This window comes from Triplophysa rosa, linkage group LG7, assembly GCF_024868665.1.
Source record: "Triplophysa rosa linkage group LG7, Trosa_1v2, whole genome shotgun sequence".
NCBI lineage: Eukaryota > Metazoa > Chordata > Actinopteri > Cypriniformes > Nemacheilidae > Triplophysa > Triplophysa rosa.
The window spans coordinates 5,436,439-5,451,476 of NC_079896.1; the positions used below are offsets into that span (position 1 = coordinate 5,436,439).

At 36.4% G+C, this 15,038-nt stretch overlaps 1 protein-coding gene across 1 annotated transcript in view; it reads right to left on the reverse strand.

Moving 5' to 3' along the window:
* Window positions 1-362: 362 nt before the first annotated feature.
* LOC130556632 (contactin-4) overlaps window positions 363-15,038 on the reverse strand; it is an 86,584-nt gene continuing 71,908 nt past the window's right edge. The window contains exons 13-22 of the mRNA XM_057337820.1: window positions 13,560-13,677; window positions 13,023-13,181; window positions 12,039-12,188; window positions 10,560-10,630; window positions 9,545-9,779; window positions 8,201-8,316; window positions 7,049-7,229; window positions 4,324-4,436; window positions 1,766-1,934; window positions 363-1,465 (exon numbers count right to left, since the gene is read on the reverse strand). Coding sequence (XP_057193803.1) covers window positions 1,371-1,465; window positions 1,766-1,934; window positions 4,324-4,436; window positions 7,049-7,229; window positions 8,201-8,316; window positions 9,545-9,779; window positions 10,560-10,630; window positions 12,039-12,188; window positions 13,023-13,181; window positions 13,560-13,677 — 1,407 coding nt within the window. The 3' untranslated portion in view covers window positions 363-1,370. The remainder of the gene's footprint in view (window positions 1,466-1,765; window positions 1,935-4,323; window positions 4,437-7,048; window positions 7,230-8,200; window positions 8,317-9,544; window positions 9,780-10,559; window positions 10,631-12,038; window positions 12,189-13,022; window positions 13,182-13,559; window positions 13,678-15,038) is intronic.

Below are 15,038 nucleotides of genomic sequence, written 5' to 3' on the forward strand. Positions count from 1 at the left end.
GAATCATTTCATTAATATAAACAAACACATTGGCCAGTTTTTCCAAATAGATTTTGTTTCAAATAACTTCCACCATGTAAGCAGGCATCTGTACAGTACACTTTGGTTAAGCAGAGACTAATCTCATCCTATTGATAATAACCAATCAGTATGCACATCTTTGAAGAAACGGTCTCCAGGCAACCATATAGATCAGCCAAGCTCTCCTCCATTCATCAAATTAGAACGACACCTTTCCCCCCAGATAAGAAATGCTGTTGTGTGTGTTAGGGCTATTACTGATACTCTAATCACATTCTGTTTCACATATATTTCAATATGAAATTGTATTTTTATTACATCTCTCAGAGATTGTACAGAATTAATACAAAGGTATTAAACAGCTCCAAATGCTTACATAATAGCAAAGAAAACACCAGACAAATGTGTTACATTTATAAAATGCAAAATTAGGCAAATTAAATAAGAACAATGTAGATACTACTCATGTACCAAGTAACAAAAACATACAAATACAAACTAATACAAAGTAAATACAAAGTTACTGACAGAAAATTGCATTAAAATACTTCTTTTAGTCAATTCTGATACTCCATTAACATGGCCGAGTTGTGATGGGTGGCGTCTAGATCTATTTTTTTAAACAGACAAACTCAACAGACGTTTAAAAGACAGATTATCAGACATGATAAAGCATCTACTTTATATATCGTATCAGGGAAAAAACAACTTTTTATATCTGTCTTGGTGTTTATTCCCATAGGACGATCAATGATGACTGACAAGACAAATCTTATCACAAGTAAACTGAATTATGAATATGTGCTAAATGTAAATAAAGTCAGATTGTTATCAAAACTGCTTACATTTAAAAAAATAATAAATACCACTAAACTAACTGTTGAAAATATCAGAGCAGCAAGAAATCTGTGCAATGGTCTACATACTAACCCAAACTGTCACTAAACCGCAAATCAATACAGTATCTCTTATTGAAGTGCTTAGGCAAAACAACTCAATTCACGTATTCTAAATGTCCTTTTTATACAGAATTATAATTTCTTTGACTAACCCAAAACCAAGATCACCAATTCTTGGAGACCCAACGTTCCACGTCACTACTGCATTCCATGATTTAAGATTTAGAACATCTAAACAAAATGAGTTGCTACATGGCAAAGCCTGTTTTTTTGCATATATTCCACATACAAAATACAAATAGCTCTACATACAGGTAAAAACAACATTATAACATAAGGCGATGGAGAAGAGTCACCATTTAATATCTTAATAAAAGTAAAAGTAAATAAAATGTAACCACATCCAGTTAATCGTTGTTTTGTTAGTGAGCGTCAAGTAAAGGCAAAGTTTTACGAAAACATCCACGACAACATCAGAAACACGACCGCGTGAACATGGGCCATCTTGCTTGCATCTGATCTGAAGTATCCTTTCGAGTTCAGACCTGTGATGACAAAACAAACCAAAAGAAAAGATATTTGTGAACTAGAGTTGTGAATATTTGTGAATCGTTATGAAACTTTGTAAATCATGTCTGTAGGTAATGTCATAGACAACACTCCTGTGTGAACCTAAAGAGAAACTGACTTCATGCATCAAATATAAATAAAGTCCAGTTGGTTAAAATCAGTTGTGCAGATTTAGATATATAAAGCAATTCAAGTCATATGTTTAAAGTGTAACCGAAAGGCCCCAAACTGTCTTGATAAGCCAATGTTCTTGATAAGCTCACGTAAAGTCTTACTTGACATCTTTGGTATAAGTATAGGACTGCTGCTACTGCCGTCTCCTCCATCACTCAGGGCTTTGATCTGCACCAGCAGATCCTCTTCCGATGGCACTTGAAGCTCCACAGAAGTCCTGTTGGTCTCCACTACACTGCTTCCCCTGTGCCAGTTTTGACGATACACAACCTGCACATCACAAAGACGCGTAAGTGGGTCAATGGGCTGAAGCTAGTTTGCGTCAATTAATTTATTACATTTCGGCTAATTGGCTCTTCGAGCAAGTCATAACTAGGATATTCAGTGAAGTACAGACCCTCTTCTAGGGTCTGTCAAATTGAATTGAATTAAGTAGATTTTCATTTCTTGAAGGAAATAGCAGTGTGTGCAAAGCAGAAAAGACGTTTTTTTGTGAAGTCTGTAAGTTTTGCCTCTCTAGCGCCATCTCTGTTTGAAACTAAAACTGCAGGTTACTTAATGTGCTTCTCTTTACATGGGTTGAAGTCAAACGACATCAAGCTGACATTTACCGTGAACTCATATACGACAACTCAACTTAAAAATCATTAATATAAGCTTATCATTGTGAATCTAGAAAGACTGCTGAACAGAGCCTAATGTTGACTTATAAAAGTTTAAAGGGGTCATATGGCGTGAATATGTGTTTTTATGTGTCTTTGGTGCCCATGCATGTATTAGACACGTAAAATTGCAAAAATTAAAGTGTCGGAACAAAAGTTGCATTCTATCTAAAAGCGAATGCTCACCCAGACCTGCCTGAAACGCCTCGTGTAACCACACCCCCACAAATCTACATCAGTTCGTAATATGATTTGACTAAGACCGCCCAAATGTATACGCAAGTAAGGTGGGCGTACCTGTCAGTGCAATTGCTTTGGAACCTGATGTTCCAAATATGGTAAGAGGCGTTACATTTCCGCTTTCAGTATTCGACCAATCACTACGCACTGGTTAACTGGCCAATCATAGCACATCTCGCTTTTCAGAGCGATGAGCTTTGTAAAAATTCTGCACGTTTCAGAGAGGCGGGGCAAAGAGGAGATACAAACATGCACGGTAGGTGGAAAATAAAGCGTTTTGAACCTTAAATCGTGTATGCACATTGCATTACATCTAAAACAAACGATAATATTCATTTTAGCCGTGTCATATGACCCCTTTAATCCATTCTGTAGAAGTTTAATGCTTACAATGGTTCAAAACTAATTTCAACCAGAATTCTGGATGAATATCAATAAATTGATCAGACTTGTGTAGATTTGACTCCGAAAGTTTGACAATCCAAAGTTTCCCTAAACAGATCTACAACAGCGGCACTAAAAACTACACGAAAGTCTCATTTACATTCTGTGCCATCTCCCCGCTATTAACGCTCAATCTGAACAGCCGAATAAAAGAGGGAATACAAATGTAAAAATCTTTATCAATTTCAAATTTAAAATCGATTTTCAGTGACAGGGTTATAAGCATGTTTGGTGACGCATCTCGCCGAGAGAAAAAAGAGGTTCCGCGATCCATAAATCAATTCAAATTTTTTAGACTGACAACGCACGACGAATAGCCGCCAACCTGATATTCTTTCTTACTCGTAGGGACTAGAAAACATATGATTATTGATTGCATTATTCTACAGGCACCTCACTGCGACTCTGTCTCTTTGGTGAGGCCCAGCTAAGCTGGAGGTTTCAGATGAAGGATAGCATTAAAAGCCATCCAGCTGTTCACCGACCCCGCAAACCTCCGCGTTACAGAGAGGCCGTCGTCAATTAGCCGGCAGCACACGCTGCTAATTAATTTGTTCAAAAGAAATGAATCACGTCGCATGATTTTTAATCCTTTTTGTGCAAACTCATATGCAACAGATCACTGCGATTCCGCGGCGGGAGAGCTGAGCGTGCTTTTTTTGTGAAATGTAAAAAAGGCTGGGATGTTTCTGAACTGTATCATTGACCTTGAGTGTGGAACTGCTTTTTTTGCCACTCGCAAATGAAATTAGCGAAAAATATTAAAATGCTTTGCTGTAATTTATTCACTTTTATAATTTATTACTTGTATTAATTTGTTAAGGGTTAATTGATTTTATAATAAAAAATACGAGAATATTGTTGGTTCTTTCTAAACTGTTTATGCAAATTAGATTTTTATCCAATCAGATTGATGCATTAAACCGTGTAAACAACACAGCAATGCAAACTATATATATATAACTATAAGCTAATACTTAAAGTTGTAAAGTTTCATGTTTCATATCGCTAACTTAAAACAAAAAATATTTGAATAGCATTTTTTTATCTTAAATGTAATATATGTTATACCATATATTTAATATATTTTTAAGAGCTTGATTAGAAATGGCTGACAGATGTTCTAAGGTTGAATTCCTTCCCAAAAAATGCATGGCTAAAAATGCTCGGTCAACAGAAAAACACATTATTTGCTTGTACTGCTTTTAAAGTTAATGTTCTTAGTTATGTATCTCAAAGTTGTCTTGACGCCAGACATTAGCGTGATATAATCTGTTTATCAGAAAAGCAACAGAAGAGGAAAAAGACTTTACCTTATACCCGGTAACTTCTGACTCGTTGTCCATCGCCTTCACATGTTCCCAGTTCAGAAAAACCTTTGAGTTTGTCAGGTTCCACTCAATGTTCCCTGGAGGTTGACTCGGAGCTACAAGACATAAATCATATTCTGATTTAGTTCCAACCTGTGTAATATGACTGAAAATAAAATCTCATGGGTCTATTTTGTCCTTTGCGGTCCTCACAATCGGAACTGTACAAGATGAGGTATCACCCAAATTTGAAGTTTTCACTTCAAATTTGCCATTTAATAATAAGAACAATTCAATACATTTATATAGCGCTTTGAAGTTTTCACTTCAAATTTGCTACTATACATGGAAACTTCTGAATAATCATGATTTAAACATAAAAGTCTAGTCATATAAAAAACATCGGTCACAATGTACAAGCCATTTAATAATAATAACAATTCATTACATGTATATAGCGCTTTTCTGGATACTCAAAGCACTTTACACAGAATGGGGGAATCTCCTCAACAACCACCAATGTGCAGCATCTACCTGGATAATGTGACGGCAGCCATATTATGCCAGAACACCCACCACACACCAGTTTATTGGTGGAGATTTAAGGGAGAGTTCAACCAAAAATAAAAATGTTGTTTTTAGAAACCCATATGACCTTACTTTCTTCCATGGAACACAAAAGAAGCTGTTTTTTGATACACAATGAAAATAAACGGTGACCACAGATGTCCAGCAAGATTTACACGTTTTAAATGACAATGAGTGAGTGAATAAATGAATGTAATTCATTCCGTTCCTTATATAAAACTATAGTATAAACATGGCTTGGAAATAGGATTTTTTTCTGAGCAGCCTTGGGTCCCCATTCACCTTCATTCTATTGAGAAATATTCTGTAAAATTCCTTACTTTGTGTCTCCCAAAGTAAGCCATGTGAGTACAGATTTTTATTATCATTTGACTATCTTTGAAGGATCGAATTCTATTTAGAATCAAAAAATTGACACCAATAAATTAGCTTGTATCTACTTACTAATTAGTTAATAAAGAACAACAGAGAAGTTAAATGATAAAAATAACATCTGAATACATTCAGATTCTTTTAAATTATAACAAAAATCCAAAATGAACTTTCCGTACTTGTTGTTATATTGTAATATTGATGTGCCGAAAATGTAACACCGCTTGTGTTATATGCCCTTCTTGTCACTGCTGTATTTCCAGAAAAGACCCTAACAGACTATATACAGACCCCTGATCTACATTTGTTTGATTAGTGTATCTTTTTTTGTCATTTCATAAAACAGGTTACATTTTCCACAACATGACCTCAAATGACAAGAAAACAACAAAAGAATCATACAAGAATGCTTCTCAAATAGCTGCTTTACAAACACAGCAATTCAGGCTTTAAACACGGTTTAACTGTAATAGAGTAGAGCCAAGAAAATGTGACCTCTTTTCTCATCAAATCTCACTGCTAGGACTTCCGTGCTTTCTTTTGCTCACAGTAAAAAAAAATTGAAGATGATAGCTATCGTAATTTGACCCAATTTATTTAATGATTTCAAGCCCACCGAGTCTTCAATATCTGCTATTATGATAACTCTACTAGATCATAAAAGCAGTCAGTAGTTTAAGAGTGTGTTTCGTCAGAGAATCTAGCATATAAAGAGAAAAAGAACAATTGTCTCAAATACAAAAAAGAAAATTGTCAAGCTCTTTATTTTAAAGAGGCTTTAATTGCTTGCTCGGTCTATTAGCTGAAAATTGCCATAAGGACTATTTCTATAGTAATGTCATGGTATATCTGATCGTTCTCGGGCTCACTTAAATACAGCATTTTGTTCCTCATTATTGGCATCAGATCATGATCCTATTACGCCGCGGTAGATTAACAGAGGCCACGTTAATCTTTTATAGTGTTAAGATCATACCTTACTACACGTATGTGGTTACATGATCAATTGCTATACTTCTAAAGAGTACATTAAACTTTGTTCTCGTTTTGGGCCGTATTATCCATGTTTTTAATAGTGTAGCCCAGATTAGCATTTGTTTTTGGATTGTTTTGGTTTTAGTGGTTGCTGCCTTCTTAAAAGACGCCATGGTGGGATGTACTTATAAGCTTCCAACAAAATTTCCTTTTATGATGCTGATATTATGGCTTGATTTTCGATTATTGTGGTACGGTGGTCAGAACCCATTTGGGTAATGGACACATAACATATTTGCTTGCTTTTAAATAATGACTTTAGGTTAAAATGTATAAAGGCACCCTGCTGAAATAACAACAGCAGAATCATTACAGAAATTCCAATGGATTCCATTCAAATACCATTATGAACAATTCGTTTTTTACTATTGAAACCATTACAAAAATGCGTTAGTGTGTTTTAGGCATTATTCAAGTAGGATTTGATGGTGTTCTATTGGTTCCCATCTGCCAGAAAACATTCCACCATTAGAACCCAACACATTACCAGTAGAGACCAACAAAGACTGGTATAGTTTCCATTAAAACCAAAATAATTCCCATTATAACCATTAAATCTAAAAGAATTTCTGTTATGGTTTCTATTATTTTGTCTATTAGATGTTGTGATTGGTCACCAATGTGTTTTACCATTTTTGTTCACCTGTTTACCTCAAATAAATGTTAAATATACATCGTACATACATACAACAATATAGAAATATTAACAAATTAACAAAAATGTACGACTCACGTGGTTTTTTCGTGGTGATGCTGGCAGGGACGCTGGAGGGTCCCGTGCCTGCGCTGTTGTGGGCTCTGACTGACACCAGATACGGCGTGCTTCCTTTCAGACCAGTGATGTTGACCGAGGTTTCTGTGACCCGTACTCTCTCAGCATCACTCTCTGGGGACCCATCCTCCAACCACTGCACCTGTTGCTCCAAACACAAAAACCTCATTAAACAGCAGCATAACCACAAAGAGCCTCTTAAAGAAACAGTAAGACATTTTTGTAGTCTTTGAATATAAGATTCGTTGTTTACTCATAAATATCATTGCAATAGAAACATGTCCACGGATGATTTTGTCAGCATGTGTTTAGGATGTAATATGTTTGCGTGATAGAAGTGGTGATCTGGTTCATTTTAAATCGCATTACCCTATTTGCAAACAACCCAATTCATATTCATAACCAAGTCTTTGCCATTTCGAAGTCACAAATGACTGGAGTCTCATATGAGTGTACATACTGTACATGTACATCAAAGTACATTATTTTTAAAACCTTTTTACTGAAAACAGGAAAAGCAACCTTAAAAACTTTATGGTTGTGTATTAAGGTGCAACACTGTACTGTAAATCCAAGGCGCTACGGCTTTTTTTTAATACAGCGGTCGATAAACATCTGCACACATCAGCAAGGGACTACAAGCTTTTGCAGATTTTCATAGGTGCTTTTCGCTACCCGAAGCTGCGAATGACTTTGAGGTTTCACCACGAATGACCTGAGATTTCTGGCGGAGGCTAGCTCGGGTTGGTAAGAGAGAAACGGGCAGGATCCTGTGGGGTTCGCACGCGGTGAGAAACGACCTAGCAGCTGAAGTGTTTGCAGGAGGGGGAATTGATGTATGATGTCCACACATCTGAAAGGTGATTTATATAAGTGCCCAGAATGCCTTGGTAAAGGCGCTCCCCCGGAGACAGAACCAGCTGCGAGAAGACCTCTTCATTCTGCAGATGAGATTGTGAAAAATGTGGCCGGGGGATCGTGGACTCTCGGCGCAGAACAGGAAATTGCACGGCTTGCCATCAGCGCGGCGCATGCATTACGAAGTCTGATTGAGGTGACGTGGTGTGAGTTAAGATCTTTTTTAATACCCCTTCATTTATGGTGTTTATGTACCTCGTAACCCGTTATCTTTCCTTTGCTGCCGGTTTGGTGGATAGGTTTCCAAAACACCTCGATTTCGGATGCTGAGAGGGGTCGGACCCATACTCTTGAAGGGGCTACAGTGGGTTCTGTCCAGAGAAACACAAAAACAACATGGTTTAATAAGAGCAGATGATTTGAGACAGATAGTTTACAGGATGCTCCCAACATCAGCTTGTCGGTGTTGTTTGAAAAAAACACCTGTTATCAACTAATTGTGCTGTTATCTCACTTGTATGTAAACAAAGGAGTGTAAATGAAGATATTACAATCAAAGCCCAAGAACACAGCTGTAACGGGCGTCTAATTAAAACGTGTGGTGCATCCATCAACATTTTGTTGTTCGTAAATGATAATGTCCTTGAACAATTTTCCAAATAACACAATTCCTTTACAAAAAATAAGTTTATCAGAGTTTTATTGGTGTAGTTCTTTTCAACTAAAAGTAAGATTTTTTATGTTTTTCTCTGAAAACTTTAGTATACTTTTATAAGCACAATTTTATAATCGAAAAAGTGAGCCAATTAAAATAGTATTGAAATAATAAACTTAAATGTAGAGATGCACCGATACCGGTATCCGATTATTCCGAGTGATATCTGCCGATGCTGAAGATTAAATGAATATTTCTTAACTTTCTGTATGTTATTAATTCATATGACTATTAAAATTGAACATCGAACTGTTTTCTTAAAGGGGTCATATGGCGCGAATACGTGTTTTTCTGTCTTTGGTGTGTTATAAGTTGCCCATGTCAGTTCGTGGTAGACCGCCCAAATGTATATACAAGTAAGGTGGGTGTCCCTGTCAAGTACAATTGCTTTGGAACCTGATGTTCCAAATATGGTAAGAGGCGTTACAATTCCATCACACGCCAATCATAGCACATCTCGCTTTTCAGAGCGATGAGCTTTGTAAAAATTCTGCGCGTTTCAGAGAGGCGGGGCAAAGAGGAGATACAAACATGTTTATGAACAAATGATAATATTAGTTTTAGCCGTGTCATATGACCCCTTTAACATTTTTCATATACAGAGCACAAATTCATTGCATTTTACTGTCCTCTTTTGATTGACAGGATATATCGACCGCCCTGATCATAAACTGTTTTTAAACTATTGGTTACATTAATAGTGTGAAAAATAGCTTTTATCGACCGATGCAGATTATTGGCCGATGTATCGATTCATCTCTACTTACAAGTATACTAATACTATATAAAAGTTTACTTAAAAATATACTTGATCTATGCTTAAGTGTACTTAGTAAAATAAGCTTGAAGTAAATTTTTTTTTGTGAGAATACAAGTGTATTAACCTTCATCTGCTGAATATACGAAGACCACTGGGCTAAATGGTCCCTCTCCGACGCTGTTGTAGACGCCCACTTTTCCTTCAAAGCGAGTGAGTGGAGGTAAACTTTCGTTTTTATAAACGTATCGTGTCGCGTCGGCTGAGGCAATTATGCTCTGTTTCCATGTCATGCTGCCAAGTGGACGGAATGCTACAATGTAGCCGAATTTTTCTCCATTTTGGAGCTCCTCAGACACAGGCTATGGGGAAAAAACAAGAATTAAAAATTTGTTCAACTACATTTTTTTTAAAGAAAATGTGCATAGTGCTGGTCAATGCAAAACTCTGGGGTTCCAGGTCAAACCTTGACGACAATTTTTTTTTCATTTATAACAAAATTGAGCAAACCCTTCTTCAACAAACTGTCAAATTTTGATCATAAGTGTTACAGACTTTCTTAAGTATTAGTAATATTACAAGTAATGCATGCCTCGCTGTTTTAAACTGTATTAAAACAAAATAATTGACATAGCAGACTGTCATGGTCTTACAAGACAAGTGACAAGTGATTTTCTTTGCTACTTTTACATTGTTCTCCAAATAAGCTATAAAATGAATATAAGTAAATAAAGTTGACATCTTGAAGCACTACTGTGTCAGTCAGGAAACCCCTGCACTTACTCAAAAGCGCTCAGTTTTTTTTAAAGTAATACTGTATTTAAACAAAGCGCAACGAATATCCGCCATGACAGCCTGTGAGATTACAAGTAAGCCATTGATAAACATTGTCGTTCCAGATTTAGCAGTATGAAAGCAGTCTCATATCTGTGTCTTCATTATGATTTACATAGCACAGGGAGAAATCCCACCAGAGCGCAAAAAAAACGTTGATATGACAGCGCTGGCTTTTAATTAAACCCTGTCTAATTTAAACCACACCACCGTGGAGAATTTCAACAGAATCCTGTTCATGACAGGGAAGAGTGATTTGAAAAGTCTCCTGTCGTGTTAAAAGTGCTCGTATGAGTCGGCGAGCTCACCTCCCAAACGATTATAAGTTCACCTCGGCTGCCGCCCCCGCCGCTCACATTCGCCGGAGCGACTTTCGGATCTGGAAGACGGAACAGACCGCAGATACAAAATAGGTTTTACCTTTAAGGAATGCCTACATCATACTTTATTCGCTGTTTCAATCAAATCTACCTCTGAATGAGGTGTAAATTGTATGTGGGTTAAGCAAAAACTAAAAAAAAAAAATACGTTTCCTTATGTAAGGTCCCTGAAGACATAGGTATGTTTATTATATTCCATTTCTGTCAATAGAGCCTTTAAATCAAAACTACAGAAGCAAAATGACATAAACCATTTTGTTTCTGAAAAAAGTCAAAATATTTGTATTTTGGGATCAATGGGATAAGAAAAATAAACTGAATTCAAATGTATTTTTCTTACCCCCAAGATATATTTTTATGTTTTAAGCATAAATTTAGATTTTTCATTCTGAAAGAAGACTTTTTATCTTAAGTCACTTTGCTTCTCTTGTAAATGTACAGTACAGTATCTTGATTTGGGAATTTTAGATATTTGTATATTGGGAAATAAGACAAAAGCAAGAGATTCATATTTTGCAATGTAGTTCCTTTATTTTGTTTAAAAGCTGGCTAAACAGAAGAAATTAGTGATATTTTTCTTGATCAGACATCATATTATCACCACATCTCAACATTTATTCAGTGAATGTAAAGAATAAAAAAAAATTAGAATAAAACCAAAGGCCTCTTGCTATCGCAAATATCTCAGCTAGCATTTCTATGTAATTACACACCGAAATATTTTTGTGCACGTTTTAAAGAAAAGAAAAAAGGTGCATAATCCAATTTCCAACCTAATCCAACACCTAAGGTAACCAAAAATGGCCAGTAGCAAAAGGAACCCCGTTGTGTGTCGTCTTCACATGAGAAATCTCTGATGAAGTCTCCATTTATTCATGAATCAGTGATTGAGGCTGTTGCACATGGTACCTGATCTAAAAATAGAGACTTTTAGGGCTTATTGCCTCATAGAACACGGGGGAAGTCCACTCTCAATTCTTATTGATGTTGACATGAATTATTGATCGCTGCATTTCCTGATTGCTGATGTCCAGCATCTAAGTGCTGCAGGGTTGGGTTTACAACATCTAATCTTGCCTTAAAGAAAACGACTACGTGAGCAAATTTACATGCAAGAAGCTGCATCTGAAAAGCCATTTTCTTGCCGTTTCAGAATAATTAACTAAAACTCCAGCCCTCCTGTGACGTCCGTCGGATTTCCACACCTAATTTGGATCCTAATTGTTTGTAAATTATTCGCTAAATCGTGCGATGCCCCGAAACGCGGAATGGACGAGTGTTTATTTCTCATGCCTATCACGAGGTGTCACTCCTGATGATCTAAAGTAATTATGGGATTAAATTATGTTTTCTCCTTCCTGATGCATTAGAGATGATAGATATGGAAACAGGAGGGATGGGGCATACCTGCAGCTTTGGTGCGGACGGGTTTGGACGGCACGCTGGGCTCTCCTACCCCCACGCTGTTAATAGCCACAACTCGAAATTCATAATCTACCCACGGATTCAGATCCACCGCTGTTGCATGAATCATCTGTCCAGGCACGGAGTCAGGAACTAGGAATAAAGACAATACGTGAATGCCAGTCTGTGTGAATTCCCAATGAGTAGCCTGACATAATTATTTAGCAATTACTTCCTAATATGTGCTTGTTTTTTATCTTAGCAATTTTTCATTTCCTTTATTGTCTTTCGCAGTGCATTTAAAAGAAGACTTTGCAATTACTCTCATGAAGAGCCAAAGTGTGGGATTTAAAATGACTCACTCTTAAAAGCATATGAACAGTTTTTTTAACTTTAATATTCTGTTCTTAAAGAAACAGCTGTCCGAAAATGACTACTTAGTATTTTGTCTTGTTTTGTAATACAAGTCTAAAACATATCTATGTTTAATACCGGAATATTTTATATAATTTATATGTATTTGACAAGGAAAGTAACCAAAGATATTAATCTTTAAAAATATAAAAATAAATACTTAAAAATGCAAAAATATCTGCCAGTGGGGTAAAAATAAACTTGAATTACATGTTACCTCTTTATTAGGTAAGGTAAGGTAATTAAGTCAAGTTTATTTTTTTAACCCACTGACAGATTGCTTGTTTTAAGAAAAAAAACATATTTATTTGAAATTTTTATATTTATGATAAAAATATCATTCTTATATTTTACACTGTATTTATATTTATTAATATGTTCATATTTTTAAAATATTTAATTTTTATAATTAAAAAAAAAGATTGGACCACTTTTAAATCTTGGCATCCCCTGGTAACCATTTACTTTCAATATGAACAGAAAAGGAAAGCATTAACATTTTTCTACACTTGATAGATAGAGACGCTGTAAAACATTTATTTTAGTGTAATAAAATAGAACATCATGCTGTACCAGTTTTGACCGCCTGCCAGCCGATAGAGAATGGGGTCCTGGCTTGCACAATGTACAGTGTAATGGGACTGTGGTTGACAGGTCCAGGGCCCCACGAGAGCCGAGCAGTCCTGTCTGTGATGTCCCCCACCAGCACGCCCACCGGAGCACCAGGGGGCCCTGACAACCCACCACCCCGGAGAGACAAAAAGAAGTCAAACTTGAAAAAACGATACAGTGTATCTTTATCGAAGAAAGGACGACCAAGGTGACCAAGTATCTTGCAATGTGACACAAGCCTTGCTGCATGCTTAATATTCAGAACCAGGAAGAAAGATCCTTCAAGTTGATGATGGAAATACAAAAGGTTGGAAAGAGCACGAAGCAGGGAATTAATGCATTGATTCCAGATACTCCTGTAGTCATTACTTCAAGAGCAGAATAACGGAATAAAACTGAAATGGCGGGGCGAAGCGTGAGGCGCTTTTAATTTATATTTGATAAATGCTCAGAAAAGTGTAGAATACTGATCACCTCATTGGTTCGAGCGGCACATACCTCTAACAATCAGATCCGCCGCAGCCGAGACGCTGTCCACCGCTGTATGCACCATACAGACGTACTTTCCCGAGTGCTTCAGTTGCACGTTTCTGATCATGAGATCACCAGAGGATCCCTGCGGAAAACAATGTATTATGACAAGACACACTAAATATAACATTGTATATGTGGAATCAGAGACAAATTATATTGCTCAGAGGTTGCTCTTTCGTAGCTCTGGAGACTTAATGGAAATATCGGATATTTATCATACAAGTATCAAGTTTCAAATCAGAATATTGCTTGGGAGAAATTAAAAGAAAAACAAATTACATAATTGTTAACACATTTTCACAGGAGAAACATCTGACATGGAGGAAGGAGAGAAAAAAGAAAAACAAAGAAACAAAGAAAGAAAAAAAGAAAAAAAGACAATCTGAAGTGGTATAAATTACAGTAATAAAGAAAGAAAGAAAGAATGAAAGGAAGGAAGGAAGGAAGGAAGTTAGGAAGGAAGGAAGGAAAAAAGGAAGGAAGAAAAAAGAAAGAAAGAAAGTTAGGAAGGAAGGAAGGAAGGAAGGAAAAAAGGAAGGAAGAAAAAAGAAAGAAAGTTAGGAAGGAAGGAAGGAAAAAAGAAGGAAGAAAAAAGAAAGAAAGAAAGAAAGAAAGTTAGGAAGGAAGGAAGGAAGAAAAAAGAAAGAAAGAAAGAAAGAAAGGAAGTTAGGAAGGAAGGAAAAAAGGAAAGAAGAAAAAAGAAAGAAAGAAAGTTAGGAAGGAAGGAAGGAAGGAAGGAAGGAAGGAAGGAAGGAAGGAAGGAAAAAAGGAAGGAAGAAAAAAGAAAGAAAGAAAGTTAGGAAGGAAGGAAGGAAAAAAGGAAGGAAGAAAAAAGAAAGAAAGAAAGAAAGAAAGGAAGTTAGGAAGGAAGGAAGGAAAAAAGAAAGAAAAAAAGGAAGGAAGGAAGGAAGGAAAGAAAGAAGGAAAGAAGGAAGGAAAGAAAGAAAGAAAGAAGGTATATTAGGTACCACTTGGCTGTATTTACACAGAACTTTAAATAACAAAATAAAGTGATGGTATCACTACAGGTCATTTTTAAGTGTACTGGACCATCCACTCCATGATACTGCCATCATGTTGGAGCCCAAAAACAATAACATTACAGTATTTTTAGAATAATAATGATTTTACCTTGTGTAAGAGATACTCGAGAGTCAGAAATCGTATATGTTTTCATGTCTATAGGTAGGACACGTTTGAAAGACATCAGGAAGCAAATGCCAATGAAGTAGCAAAGGTCAGACTGCCTCTCATATTTGACTGGCTACCCAGCTCAGATAAGGTTCCTCTAAACATGCTTAGACAAGCAATCCTTAGCCACAGCCCTGTCGTCTGTGCATTTGATCATCGCTCTCTCCAAAGAAATACTTGGCAACCTGAAAGAACTCAATGGATGATGTACGCAGTCAGAGAGAGGGTATAGCTATTTGAGGTTCTCCGTGT